General features: G+C 46.1%; 1 protein-coding gene across 2 annotated transcripts in view; it reads left to right on the top strand.

The window, feature by feature from the left end:
* The window catches only part of VAPB (VAMP associated protein B and C), a 50,351-nt gene extending 37,527 nt beyond the window's left edge, over nt 1-12,824 (top strand). For both annotated transcript variants that reach the window (XM_024128351.3, XM_028498224.2), the window contains exons 3-6: nt 3,139-3,242; nt 7,042-7,122; nt 9,099-9,275; nt 11,533-12,824. In XM_024128351.3, the coding sequence (XP_023984119.1) occupies nt 3,139-3,242; nt 7,042-7,122; nt 9,099-9,275; nt 11,533-11,691 (521 nt within the window). In that variant the 3' untranslated portion in view covers nt 11,692-12,824. The remainder of the gene's footprint in view (nt 1-3,138; nt 3,243-7,041; nt 7,123-9,098; nt 9,276-11,532) is intronic.
* The last annotated feature ends 1,487 nt before the right edge of the window (nt 12,825-14,311 follow it).

Here is a 14,311-nt window from a genome sequence, read left to right on the forward strand (position 1 = left end):
CGTGGCATGTGGGATCCTCCCAGACCAGGGCTCGAACCTGTGTCCCCTGCATTAGCAGGCAGATTCTCAACCACTGCGCCACCAGGGAAGCCCTGTACTTGTCATTTCATTGTACAGAGTGCTAAGAGGATGCATTGCCAAGGGTTGGAATTTAGTAAAGTCTGCGCTCAGGCACTAGCAGTTTCACCCACCGTTGCTTTTGTACCGATCATCACTTCGAATGTCAGTGCAGCGGGAAAGGCATGTAACATGTAACGTCTTGGTATGATTATGAGCAGTTTTGACTTTATGGACCACCTGAGGGGTGGGTCTTGGGGCCTGGGAGTAACACTTCGAGAACCTGTGGTGTGGAAGTAGGACTGTGGACAGAAAGCCAATGTGGAGCTCTGGTTCCGTCAGTTAATACGCTGTCTGTGGGACCCGAGGGAGGCCACTTAGCCTTTCCACGCCCTGTCTTCTCATCTAGAACATAAAGACATGGCCATCTCTGTGATTGTTGTGAGGACTGATGGGAGAACTAAGGAAAATACTCCTTCTCTGGTGCCTAGTCTGTACTAGGCCCTAGTAAAAGTTATTTTCCTTTCTTGGGACATTGCGAAGGCATTGGGGCTGGGAGCGTGGGGCGAGGTAGAGAGAGAAAAAGGAAGGGTCAGTTTGCTTTAGGACGTGCCTGCAACCCAAGCCCTTCTTTCTGGCTTGCACCTCCTGGAGGAAGGGGGAGAAGAGTGGAAAGGGAACAGCAGGTCTTCCTGGGGCTCTTTATGTGGGGTTGTCTTAGGGTCTCTGGACCCATCCATTCTCTGTGTGTGATCCAGTGTCATTGGAGCTAAAGAGCCAACTTCTCTGAAAATTAGCAGTGTCTTCTGATTGCTCTCATCTCCTGGGCATTGGGCTCTTTACAGGTAATCCTTGTTCAGCCTCAGAGCCCTCCATGGTTCACAGCTGGGAAAGCAGAGTCTCAAGGATGAGGCAGTTTTTCTGCTAGAGCTGTGCCCTACTGAAAATCTAAGTGTAGTCTAGGACAAAGTTCTTTTCTTTCCAATTCTAAAAAATACTAGAGCGTGATTTTGTCACAGCCAGGTGAGATCTGAAATGCTTAAAACCTAATGCACTTTAATTTTTAAAAATAAATATTAATCTGATAGTAGTTTGAAGACTGTGACCCAGCTCCAAAAAAAGTTGACAGTTCCTGTCCAGGGAAGATCACAGTGCATGTGAAGACACTGGCTTCTTTCTCTATCACATGCCTCTTCCTTATTGCAGTCTTGCAGGTGGAAAAAACGCAATGGGAATTTAGCTTTCAGAATGAGTCCATGGTTTTGACCTGCTAATCTGGTCATTTGTCCCTGAGGTTAAATGTCAAGCCCAGGTGTGTAGTGATGTTCCAGGTCTGTCCACAAGAGAGCTCTTGCTAGCTCAGTGATGCCAGAGGCAGAGTTGTCTCTGTTCCAGGTCCCAGGCCACCAGCAAGGACTGCTTTTCCAGGATGGAACTGTGCCTTTACATCTGCAAGAATAAAATTTCAAGTAGAGTGGTCCTGTGTTTTAAACGACCTTTTGTTCTCTCTGCTTATGGTCACACTTTGGATTTGGGGTCCTCAGACTGAACATATTGATAGACTTTCTCTGTGCCCAAGAGAGAAAGGACCCATGCATCTCTGAGACGGAGGGGGATGTTTGTATTTCTCTTCCGCATCATGTGTGGTTCTGTAAGATATGTGATGGTGGGTCTGGGGTGCAGGATGTGACCCCGTCTCGAAGTGGAGTGTCCCTTGTGGCTGAAGGGGTGCTGACTGCATGTGGCTCCTTGTCGAAGTTTTGCTGCTTCCCAGCACAGTGACCTTGAGCAGGTCCCTTCATCTTGTTGAGTCCCAGATTCCTTTATAAGCTAGGGCTTAGGGTAGGTGCCCTTCATCTGCTGCAGGGGGTGGTTGATTGTGAGGCTTTAAGCACCTGGAAAGTTCCAAGTGGTGTTCAAGGGCAAGAGAACACTGATGAGGGCCCAGCGGCAGAGGCGCTGGTGGAGGACAGGACTTGCACTGTCAGAGGACAGAGAGCCAGCCCCTCATGGTGGCCATGAGCATTGGCTTTCCAGTCAGACCACCTGCGTTGGAGTGTCCACTCCTCCACGGTGTGACCTTGGGCAGCTTAGCCAACCTTTTTGTGCCTCAGTATTTTCATCTGAAAAACAGCCATCAAAATAACTTCCACAACATTACCTGCCTTTGAGGTAATGATAAAGCTGAAGTGCAGAGCTGAGCTTCTGGCCCAAGGGAGACGCTCAGTCCCGGGGAGCTCTTATCAAGGTCAGGGCTACAGCGGGCTTTTCCTGTGTATGAAAAAGTTAGTTTTCAGGGAACTTAACGAGATGTGTGGTTTAGTCAAAGGCTTGTAGCAAAACCTGTATTTTAAAGCAGCTGTCATTTAATGGGGTAGGGCGGTAGGTCCTAGGGCAGCCAGTCAGAACAGGACGGCACCTCCCTCAGCGCAGTGGGTGTGCTCAGTCAAGGGAGCCCTTATGTGAGACTCCCCTAGGTTCTTAGGGAGAAAAAGGGTGTAAGCTGGTGGTGTCTTCTCCATGCCCTGAGGGTGCTGGTTGTGAAAATTCTCTTAACATTCTTGGCAAAATTGCATTTGAAGCATTACTTTGATGACCTTGACGTGGGAAATAGGACAGAGAGAAGCTAAAACGGTTCCTTAGATGTCTTGGATTACTCTGTTTTAGTTCCTGAAGAGGTCATTTGCATGTGTCTTCTTGAGCAAAACAGGCACAGGTGTTTCTACCTGGTTGACCTGGATGTAAGGCCCGTAGCAGATGTTTGGTCAGGTGTGCCCTAGCGGCAGATCAGTGGACTGGGAATCAGAAGACGTGGGTCCTAAGCCCCAGTCCTAGCTCTGCCACTACCTGCTGTTGGACCTTGGGCTAGTCCCTTCACTTTCCTGGACCTCGGGTTTGAGACCTGCAGAGTGGGGGGAGAGGCTGGTCATCTTGACCTGCTCGCTTCACCTGGGGCTTCTTAAGGCTCAGATGAGAGAATCCTGGTAAACTGCTTTACAACCAAACTACAAGTAATTAACATAACAAATGGCTGCTGGTAACCAAGCTCTGACCCTCCTAATGAAATATTTTCTTTCTCAGTGATGTTACAGCCTTTCGATTATGATCCCAATGAGAAAAGTAAACACAAGTTTATGGTTCAGTCTATGTTTGCTCCAACTGACACTTCTGATATGGAAGCAGTAGTAAGTACTGAATGCTTCTTATTTTTTTCAGTAATTAAAAGAAATGATTAGGTGCAGAATTGTGGGTGCATGCATTTCAAAATGTGTCAAAATTGATTTTAAAGGGGAATGGTGCCTTCAAGGAGGTTTGTGCTTTGACTGCCTTTATGGTTTTTCTAAAACTTTGATTTTAACATTTCATGTAACTTTTTAGAACACTCTTCTGACGTTTATATCTGGTTTCCTTCAGCAGTTCCTTGTTCTGGTGGATTGTGTCTTGAATGGTCTGAGGATTCTCTCCCTTCACCCCCCTCCCATTCCCCCCACAGAAAAGGACAGTTTTCACTATAGAGAACCTTCCTACCACATCGTCCCCATCCTCCAGAACCCAGAGGGATGGGAGAGAGTTGAATACTAAATATCCTTCAACCCTTTAGGAATTTTTTTTTTTCATGCTTGGTTCTGGTAAGCATGATTCTGGGTTTTTTGTTGTTGTTATTTTCCCCAAGATTCCTTCTTTTTTTTTTCCCCCCCTGCTTAAATACATGTTTAACTCCGTCTCTTAATTTTGGTAAAAATAAGGTGGCTTCATTTTCATAAAGTAAATAATTGATATGTTACAGTTGGCCCTTCCTTTCCGTGGGTTCTGCATCTGTGGATATGGGCCAACGGTCCTAGCATTTTATGTGAGGGACTTGAGATTTTGGTAGCCGTGGGGGCGGGGCCCTGCAATCAATCCCTTGTATTGATTTTTCTAGAAGAAGATTATAATGGTAGTTCTTCCCCAAGGTTTCACTTGAATAAATCAGCAGGCATCCTGGTGCTGTGAGTGTGAATCACAATATACTGATAAATCTTAAAATCCACAGCACCAGGGAGGACAGACGGTCTAGCCCTCACAGTTTGGAAAAGAAGGGCAGGGCTGCCTCAACATTTTCACCACTTTGCAGTTTGCCAGCTGAAACTAAGAGGCTGAAGTCATCTGAGGAATGTCTGCAAAGTTGAGTTAGCTAAGGTTCACACTGCACTGCTTCTTCTCTTTCAAAGTTTTATACTAAGTGCTGTTTCATGCACAGCCTACCTTCATGTCCCTGTGCCACCACACAGCTGCTTCTTTTCATCTTGGAAAAGCATAACTGACCACCTTCATGCATGTTTAACTTCTGGGTAGGAAATGAAGGGTAAGCTAGATATTTGGGGGTTTCAGAGAGATCAGTGAGAGTAGGCTTCCTTTAAGATTCCTTCGAATAGGAATGACTGCTGAGGCATTCACTACTTTTATTTCCTGGAACATGATGTGTCACTTCATGTTACTTCGTGTGATCAAGGAAATGTATGGCAAATGCAAAATATGGAATATCCAAGAATAATATTCTGTTTGGCTTTTGCTGCATGGCTTGGTGAAAAGAGCATGGGCTTGGGTGCCTTGGGTGTGAAGCTGAGTTCTGCCTTTTACTAACATTGTGGCCTTGGGCGATGTTCATTAACTCTCTTGAGGGGTTGGTCACGTTCATTCAACTCTCTTGAGGGTTTGGTCACGTGTAAAATGGGGCTGAAAACCTAGTTCACATGGCTGTTGTGGGATTAAATGTGCTGTGTATGTAGAACACTTGGCATAGTGTCTGGCATCTGGCAGCTGTTTTATCTGAGCACTGTTATAGGCCAGGCACTCTGTATACAATAAAGGTGAATTTTACTTCCATGATAACTTTTATAACAGTTAAAAATTTTTTATATGAAATGTACATTGTTGGAAATTTTGGAAATATACAAATGAGCAAAAATAAAACTAAGTGACCTGTAATTCGTTTATACTAAACCCAACCACTGTTAATGAGAGCCTTGTGCTTTTTCTTTACTTTAAAATATTTTTCTTTATATTTTGATATACAGAAAGTTGAAAAAATAGTAGTGCCTACTCACCTAACCTTTACTAAGATGCACTGTTTAACATTTTGCCACGTTTGCTCTGTTGATGTCATAAACTTCCTTTTTTGCTGAACTACTTGACTGTAAGACACAGACTTCTTGACACTTCACCACCTAACTGCTTCAGACAAGGACCGTCTCTTACATAGCCACAGTCCTATTATCACAGCTAAGAAGCTTAACATTAATTCAGTAATGTTTAATAGAGAAACCCATACCATACTCACCATTTTCCAGTTGTTCCAAAAATGGCCTTTAGTTTTTCTTCTCCTAGAGCACCCTCAACCTTTTTACAGTCCAGACCAGTTGACTTGTAGAATGTCCCACGTTCTGGATTTGTCCAGTTATTTCCTCATGATTAAACTCAGGTTAAACGTTTTTGTTTTCTTTTTTTTTTGTCAAGAATATTCCCTAGGTGGTGTCATGTATGATGCGTCGTATCAGAAGGCATTTAATGCCGTGTTGTCCCTCTTTTGGTGACACTAAGTTTGATTACTTGGTTAAGATGGTGAATGCCAAGTCTCCCCAGTGTCAAAGCACATTTTCCCCTTGTGGCTAATAGGTAATCTGTGATACTCAGAGTAATCAGATACTTGGAGACCACATGAACATCCTGCTTGCCGGCAAGCAGTCTTTCACTTGGTGATTTTTGGCACCCAGAGATGATCCTTGCCCGATGTTCTTTTGACACACACACGCAGGCAGACGTACACTCTGTGTGTGTGTGTGTGTGTGTGTGTGTGCGCGCGCGCGCGCGCACGCAGAGGAACAGACTTAAAATACTGCTTGTAGTTTCTTCATTTAATATCCTGCGAATTTTTGCCGGCAAGCAGTCTTTCACTTGGTGATTTTTGGCACCCAGAGATGATCCTTGCCCGATGTTCTTTTGACACACACACGCAGGCAGACGTACACTCTGTGTGTGTGTGTGTGTGTGTGTGTGTGTGTGCGCGCGCGCGCGCACGCAGAGGAACAGACTTAAAATACTGCTTGTAGTTTCTTCATTTAATATCCTGCGAATTTTCCCCATGCAATTAAACACTCCTCGGTATCCCTTGAATGGCATGCTATTCCATTGACTGTACCTGCCATGGTTTATTTGGTGGTTCCCTATTGTTCGACATAAAGATTATTTCCCATTTTTGGCTCTTGGTACTGTGTTGCTCTCGCTACCTCCTGCATGGTTCTGGGGTGAGGGTGGGGGAGCTCGTTCCTTTTTCTGTATTGCAGCCTTCCTGCTATGCTGGTCCATAATTATCAGAACACCTGGAATTCCTGTCCTCCACTGCCAAGAGGAGGAGGAGTAAGCCAGAAGCGCATCGTCCCAGAGCATGGATTTAGTCAGGAAGATGTTACCACCAGCAGACTGAGGCAGTGGGGGTCAGCCCAGACAGCGGTGACCACAGAGAGTGGCCAGCCGGTCCTTGTGCCCTGTCGGCAGTTGGCAGCGTGCTAAAACCACTCCCAGTAGTGTGTGCTCACTCTCCCTTAAGAAGGGCGTGCCCTGCTAAGTAAGTCGTGTTTTCTTAAGGAGAGCCCAGATGTCCTTAGGCCATCCAGTTGCAGTTTAGAAGATCCCTCTTGGTTCAGTGGCGGTCTTCTCTGTCCTGTGTGCTTTCTGCAGACTGGTGACAGGAGAGGCCAGACAGGTGGACTTGGAGGAGTCAGGCAGCGAGACTGGGTTAGTGAAGAGGGTGTGTATTAGGAGAGCTAGTGTGTTTAACCTTGTCATGTTAAAAATACTGAAATCTCAGCAGACTTAAGCTCTTTATTCGATATACATCAGGACTTTCTCATGAAGCGTATTTTTCTGAAATTGTCAGTTATAGGAAGAAAATTATTCTTCCAGCAGCTTTATAATATCCTGATTATTAAATTTAAATTGTTTTAGTGGAAGGAGGCAAAACCGGAAGACCTTATGGATTCAAAACTTAGATGTGTGTTTGAATTGCCAGCAGAAAATGATAAACCAGTAAGTATGTTTATAGTTAACAGTAATTGAATGTTGCAAGCTGATGCTTATTTGCATACCATCTCCCGCAAAACCAAGATTTAAGTTGGCAAATTATTTTCCTTCTTCTGATGGATGAAGAAAAAAATAAGCTGAAGTTAACAAATAAGTGGGCCTTCATGAAATCTGCCTTTGAGAGACTTGCAGAAAGACAGCAAGTTGAAACATTTTTTTCCCTTTGAAAAGTGCAACCTGTTGGCTGTTGAAATGTCATAAATTCCAAAGAGCTTCTTTGACTTGGCAAAGTTATAGGTTGCTATTTAACAGTGGGTAAGACCAAAACGGAATAATTTGCCGTTTATCATGGTGCTTGGTGGACAGGTGGTGGTGAGCTCTGAGGTTCTGTTGTTTTACAAAGTGCCGCCTGTACGCTTCCCCGTCTACACTTTCCCTCAGCACCACCTCTCTACCCCTTGAACCCCACCCACCTCTTCAGTCAAAATATGCTTTTAGATTAGGATTTCTCAACCTCAGCACTATTAACACTTGGGCGGGATAATTCTTTGCCGTGGGGGCAGTCCTGTGCCTTGTAGGATGTGTAGCGGTATCCTTGACCTCTGCCCACTAGATACCAGTAGCACCCCCTAGTTGTGACAACCAAAAATGTCTCCGGATAGTGCCAAATGTGCCCTTGCTGGGGCAGAATCATTCCCTGTTGAGAATCACCCCCTTTGCTTTCCGAGCGGGTGAGGGCAAGGAGCGCCTTCCTCCAAGCTGTCAGCTCTCTTTTCTCTGTGTGAAACCCAAGGGATAAAAGCCTGTCGTGGCCCTGGCTTGTGACCAGTTGGAGAGAGAAGATTGTATCTGTAATGCTAATGTGGACCTCCCTTCAACCTAGTCAAAAAACTTACAATAAATTGTATTAAAAACACAGTTTAAAACACATGCAGAACATTCAACCACCCTGGCTGTTAACAGCTGGAGGTGGGAAATAGAAATGCTCACCTTCTCAACATTACCCATAGCCATCTCCAGGAATGCTGATGCCTTATGTCAAAAGTGCGTAGCATTTTCTTTCTGCTCAATAATTGACCACTATCATTATCCTGTTGGTTTGAATGGCACTGGTCTTTTTTTCTTTTTTTCCTTCCCCCTTCCCATTACACATTCTGTCCTGGGAAGGTCAGTTGTGGACGTTGTAAGATCTGTATTCTGGCCCTAGCTCTGTGCTAGGTGATTAGCTCTGTATGTTGGGGCCTTGCCTTGCCTTTCAGGGCCTCACTCTTCTCACTTGGGAGACGAAGGGTAGAGCTCCTAGTTTTCAGTTTGCTTCATGGAACCCCCAGGGCAACGATCCCCAGTTATTTTATTTTCCCGACACGCCTGAGTGCTTCCATGCCCTCCCCCCACTTACTGATTCATCCCCAGCCGGTCTCCAGAGTGTGTCACAGCACAGTCTTGGCCGAGAAAATGGAGGAACGTGGTGCTTCCCCAGACTGAAATAGTGTAGACACTGAGTTTACTGCACCTTCATTCCATCTTCAGAGTTTTCTAAGTCCATGAGCTAAATCGCCCTCTATGTTATGTCCCCCCGGCCTTCTTCCACCCCTGCTCAGCCGGTCCTGGGGGTGTTCAGGTCTTCGCGGTGCCAGTAATTGGTGGCCGATAATTCCTGAGCTTGCACGATTAACAGTATGCTAGTTTTTGCGTGGCAGGAATTTGATAGTGCAGTATGCACGGCCCCTTCTCTCTTTCTTTGAAGTGTTAGTCTCAGCCGAACGTCATTATTTGCCCTTCTCCACAATTTCTGGAGCGCAGTTGCTTTAGATTATTAAGATACTAGATAACGTGATCCATTTTAAAAGTAAATGTGACATTTTGCAGTGTGGATGAAACGCTACCACGTGTGGTGTTTGCTGAGAACTACGTTACTTTGCATGAAAAAGTCCTTTATTCCATAGTTGGTGACACTTGGGCTTTCATTTATTTCTGAACAGCATGATGTAGAAATAAATAAAATTATATCCACAACTGCATCAAAGACAGAAACCCCAACAGTGTCTAAAGCTCTGAGTTCTTCTTTGGATGACACTGAAGTTAAGAAGGTGATGGAAGAATGTAAGCGGCTGCAGAGTGAAGTTCAGAGGCTGCGGGAAGAGAACAAGCAGTTCAAGGTAACAGCATTTTATTTTCTGATCATCTACAGGGAACAGGGGCTTTTTCACTGTGATCTTGGGTGGTGGGGAAGTTGATGGACCCCTGAATTTGTAGAGTTGTTTTATATTTGCACCGTATAAACTCTTGTCACCTCGTAAAAAAGCAACAAGCAATCCATTAGTGTAAATTGAAATTCAGTTCTGAGACTAAAAATAAAACAGCAATGGTTATCTTGAATTCACATGTTCAAACCCCACTCCATCCCCACTGGATGAGAATCTTTTTTAAGTGGGTAAATGCTGACCTGTACTCTGTTTCAACACAGGCATAATTCTGTTTCATGAGCATCCTAAATAGGTCTAGGCAGTAGGGTCTCATCCTGCTGTTAACGCGGTGAGGAGACTGGAGATGGGAAGCTGTCGCCCTACGTGGGTGGAAATTACAGGGAACCAGAGTCTCCAGCTTGTGGCCATTGACCCAGCGGTTGGCATTGGCACAGGAGGGAAGCAGGTGCACTTCGCTTGGTCTTGGAGGCCTGCGGTGTTGTGGAAACGACCAGCCAAACTGGGACTCGCTGTGAATCTTCGTTAGTCACTGCGCCTCCCAGGCCTCTGTTCGCGAAACCCCTTTAAGGCCCCTTCCAGTGTTAAAAGTATGTCTGTTTGATACACAGTATTAAAGAGAGCAGTTCTGAACGTGTGATCGTAGGGTCTTTTGTTGCAGCTTAAATCTCGAGGCCGATCTGTTCTCTTCATCGTGATCATGTCCCCCAACCACATGATAGGCTTTTTCACTCTTTCACTGCATAGCACCAGGTACACGTCATAAATTCGTGGCAGTTGACTTTTCCTTCTCTTATTCTGACAAGGTAGTAGATACAGGAGGGCTGACAGAGTTTGGGAAATGGCATCATCTTCTTTCTTTGCAGTAATCTTGATTTGCCTCATTCAGTGACTTCTTTTAGTAAGGAGTAAATTATGGAGCTGACACGCTACTTTTTGGCTAAAAATCTGAGATACGCCTAAAGCTTCTCCTTGAATGTATTGCTCTTCAGAAACAGACTTCTGTGCCATTTAAAGTGATAAATAGGTAGAAATAGCTTCTATATAAACCTAATAAAATAAATGCTGTGTTGCTGTGCCCATTTTTTTTTAAAGTTAATCAAATAGCACCAGTCATTTATCACTGTGCAGTCATATTGGCCATGCCCATGAGCAGAGTGTCTTTAAAATGTTATCAGAAGAATCTTGACATTAGAAGATTCTTTATCTTGCCAAAGACTGATTTCTTGTTTTGTGTTGTTTCATCCTGTCATTTGGCCAGCACATTTCCTGAGGCCCTACCTCGTACCCCGCTCTGTGGATACAGACACGGGCAGTCCGTGCCCTTAAGATAAGCTCCCTGTTAACCAGGGTAGCCGGGGAGGCCCCGACAGGAATACTGATAACCAGTGTGATGAGTGGTGCCACGGAGATGGCCATGAGTGTCACGGAAAGTCTGCTCGATGGGTTGGATGTCTGTTGTCTTCAAGACCTGCTAGGCACTTGGTGAATGTGAACCAACTGAAGGAGAAGAAGAGAAAGTGCAGCTGCTGTGTGGGCGTCAGGGATGAGTCGAGGGGTAACTAGCCGGAGTAGGAAAGCCTTGGTGTGCGCCCCGTTTGGGGACGTGGAGAAAGAAAAAGTTTCTTTTCTTACAGGTCTGTGTATGCCGGGGGAAATGGCCAAGTTATCTTCATGTGTATGAGAAAGAGAGTCACTTCTTTGGTGGGAATTCCATGCGTTAAGTAGAAAATATTTGAGATGCATGTATCAAGCTCAGTTACATTTTAATAGTACACACATCACAGTTTTGATCCAGCAGTCCACCTGTAACTCATCAGATATCAACTATGTACGGAGCTCTACCTTTGAAAGCTTCCAGGTCCCCCACTTGGTCGTTTCTTGTGATCTTTTCTCTGAAGAGTTTTTTTCTGTAAATCATGGGGAACCAGGGAGTCCCCTGCTTAGATGTGTGGTATAAACAGGTACCCAGCAGCATTGTGTAGGATGGATGGGAGAAAAGTGGGGCTCCTGGCAGTATTTTCCTGGTGGCCTCAAGCCAGTCTCTTCTTCTCTGTAGGCTTGTTTCTCCATTTGCAAAATGAGGAGGTTGGACCTCATCATGTGATCGAGTCTGGGCATCGCCGCCCCCCCGCCGCATCCCCCAGGCTGTACAGTTGACTGCTGCTCTGGTGCCTTGGACTGTCTTTGAAATGTGTGTTTGCTCCCGTAGGAGGAAGATGGACTTCGGATGAGGAAGGCAGCGCAGAGCAACAGCCCCGTTCCTGTGTTAGCCGCGGCTGGGAAGGAGGAGGGCCTCAGCACCCGGCTACTCGCGCTGGTGGTTTTGTTCTTTATCGTTGGTGTAATCATAGGGAAGATCGCCTTGTAGAGGCAGCAGGCAAAGGATGGTAAATTGGATTGATGGCTCCGCCATATCATGGGATTTAAATGTATCATAACCGCGTGTAAAAAGAAGTTAATGTATGATGACATCTCACAGGTCTTGCCTTTAAATTACCCCTCCCTGCGCGTGTGTGCTGCCGCACGCGTGCACACACACACATAGAACATAAAATAACAATCTTTTAGAAAGTTTAACATGTATAGTAAATGATTGGGGGAAATGAATGATCCTTATTAATGACAAGGGAAACCATGATTAAACGAGACGGGCATGTTGTACATGTCATTTTAAACACTTGTAGCCTTGGTCCACGTTGCTGATCACCTCTCTTCCAGCCCGACACTCTTCCTTGCCTGTTGGTGCTGGCCCTCGGGGAGCTGGAGCCCAGCGCGGTGGAGAGTGCACCCCCCAAGGCGTCCTCCCCCGCTGCTCACTCCCTCCGGGCTGCTCCTCCACGTGTGCCCCGGCCGTCAGTTCCCTGGGACTGATGGACAGAGCCTGAGGCCGAGAAGAACGGCGCTGTGGCAGCATCGGCTGTGCTCGTCACGAGTTGGAGGTGTATGTTGCCTGAGTGACCCAATACTCTGGAAATAAAAGTCAGTGAAGGCTTTGTTCTCTTAAAGGGACCAAGCTAGATAACCATTGGTTCGTGTCATGAGATTGAACTGTTATTCAGAGATGTTTAATGCATATTTAACTTATTTAATGTATTTCATCTCATGTTTTCTTGTCACAAGATTATAATGAACTCTGTGGCCTAAAATCACCTGTGCTACCTAACACTGCTGGGTGAAGCTGGCATTGCTGCTGGAGTTTCTGGGCCGTACACACATATGGAGGTGCGGTTCCTTGGAATGTTGGAGAACAGCTGCCAGGAAGTGGTTTTCTGTGCAAATAAATAACAACTCTCATAGGGAGGGAAGTGCTTAGTAGTGGCAGTCAACTCCAGGTTACGCTTTCTGTGGGGAAGGGTAGCCGATCTCTGTACTGTTCTTTCTTTCTGTGCTCCTCAGCCAGCGCTCACGCTTCAGCACACGTGCCCCAGTGTGGCCCTGACTTTCCCCATGTGGCCCTAGCTGGGGATCAGGGCAGGTGAGCCAGGCAGCGGGGGGGGGTGAGGAGAGAGGAGCAGACCGGCTCGGTGGGGTTGGGGGGGAGGGTGGATTAAAATAAAGCCCCCAAATTAAGAGTTCTTTTGTCATTTTGTCACTTTTGCTAAATGGCGGGGGGAGGGAGACATTATTTTTATCATTATTATTTTGTCATTGGAAGGTTGATTTAAAATTGAACCCTATCGATGAGAAATAACATGTTTACTGTACATCCTGAGAACTTGCGGTAAACGTCGAATAGACCTAGTTCTCGACCACACACCCATGGCGTGAAGCTATGGAAGGCCGGCTGCCCGGTTATAAATTAGTCTCCAGTCTCTATTCCGTGTGGACCCAGGAGGAAAAGGGGTGAGAAGACTGACCTGGGAGGCATGTGCTTCCTGCTGTTCTCTCTAAGCGGAGTAAAATCTGTCTGAGTGTAGGAGTTGCAACAGATTACTCTTTATGTGGCTTCTAATACCTCATGACCTTGAAAGGAGAGTGATGGGGGGGGCCTCAAATAGTGCCTGTGGGTGCAGTACAGTCCCATTCCTCTAGAGCAGGAGTTGGTAAACATTTTCTTAAAGGATGTTGCTGTGTGTGCCATTAAAACTTTATTCACGAGAACACCTGCTGGGATTTGGCCCGTGAGACTGGAGTTTGCTGGCGCCTGTAGTCGAGTGACTAAGTTCTCAAAAAGAGTACCTGGGACACTTGTGTTTTAGGTCTTTGGAAGTGACTAAGTGTTTCGTGTACATCTAGAAGGAATTCAGCTTCTCCGAGGATGGTGGCATTTTGTGTGTAGCTAAAAATCAAAACCTAAAATCCAGAGTTGTCTCTTAAAACTAATCCTGTGAAACCTCTTTCTGTTTTAGGGGCTAGGACTTGGTGAGCACCTGTTGAGCTTTTTGACTGAGTGGAAGAAGGGAACATGTCCCCCCGGCCCCAGGGAGAGGAGGAGGGTGGTGATGGGAAGACCGGACACCATGCCAGTGACCCTGGTCAGAGAGGAGAATGTGTGTGGAGCAGGCGCCGCTCTGGTTCAGGGACCATTTTAAGAGCCACAGACACTCAAGATCTCGAACCTGGAGAAGCATGCACTTCAAAAAAAAAAAATTTTATTTATTTTATTTATTTATTTTTGAATGTGTTGGGTCTTCGTTGCTGCGTGCGGGCTTTCTTTAGTTGCGGCGAGTGGGGGCTGCTCTTGGTTGCGGTGCGTGTGCTGCTTCTCATTACTGTGGCTTCTCTTGTTGCCGAGCACGGGCTCTAGGCGCGCAGGCTTCAGTAGTTAATGGCTCCTGGGCTCAGTAGTTGTGGCGCAGGGGTTTAGCTGCTCCGCGGCACGTGGGATCTTCCCAGACCAGGGCTCGAACCCGTGTCCCCTGCATTGGCAGGCGGATTCTTAACCACTGCGCCACCAGGGAAGTCGCAAGCATGCACATTTTGGGTGTCTTTTCTGGAAAATGAGAGTAAGGCAGGTAGATGGATGTGCGGTCCTGCCCCGTGGTCTG

Source organism: Physeter macrocephalus, chromosome 14, assembly GCF_002837175.3.
Source record: "Physeter macrocephalus isolate SW-GA chromosome 14, ASM283717v5, whole genome shotgun sequence".
Lineage (NCBI taxonomy): Eukaryota > Metazoa > Chordata > Mammalia > Artiodactyla > Physeteridae > Physeter > Physeter macrocephalus.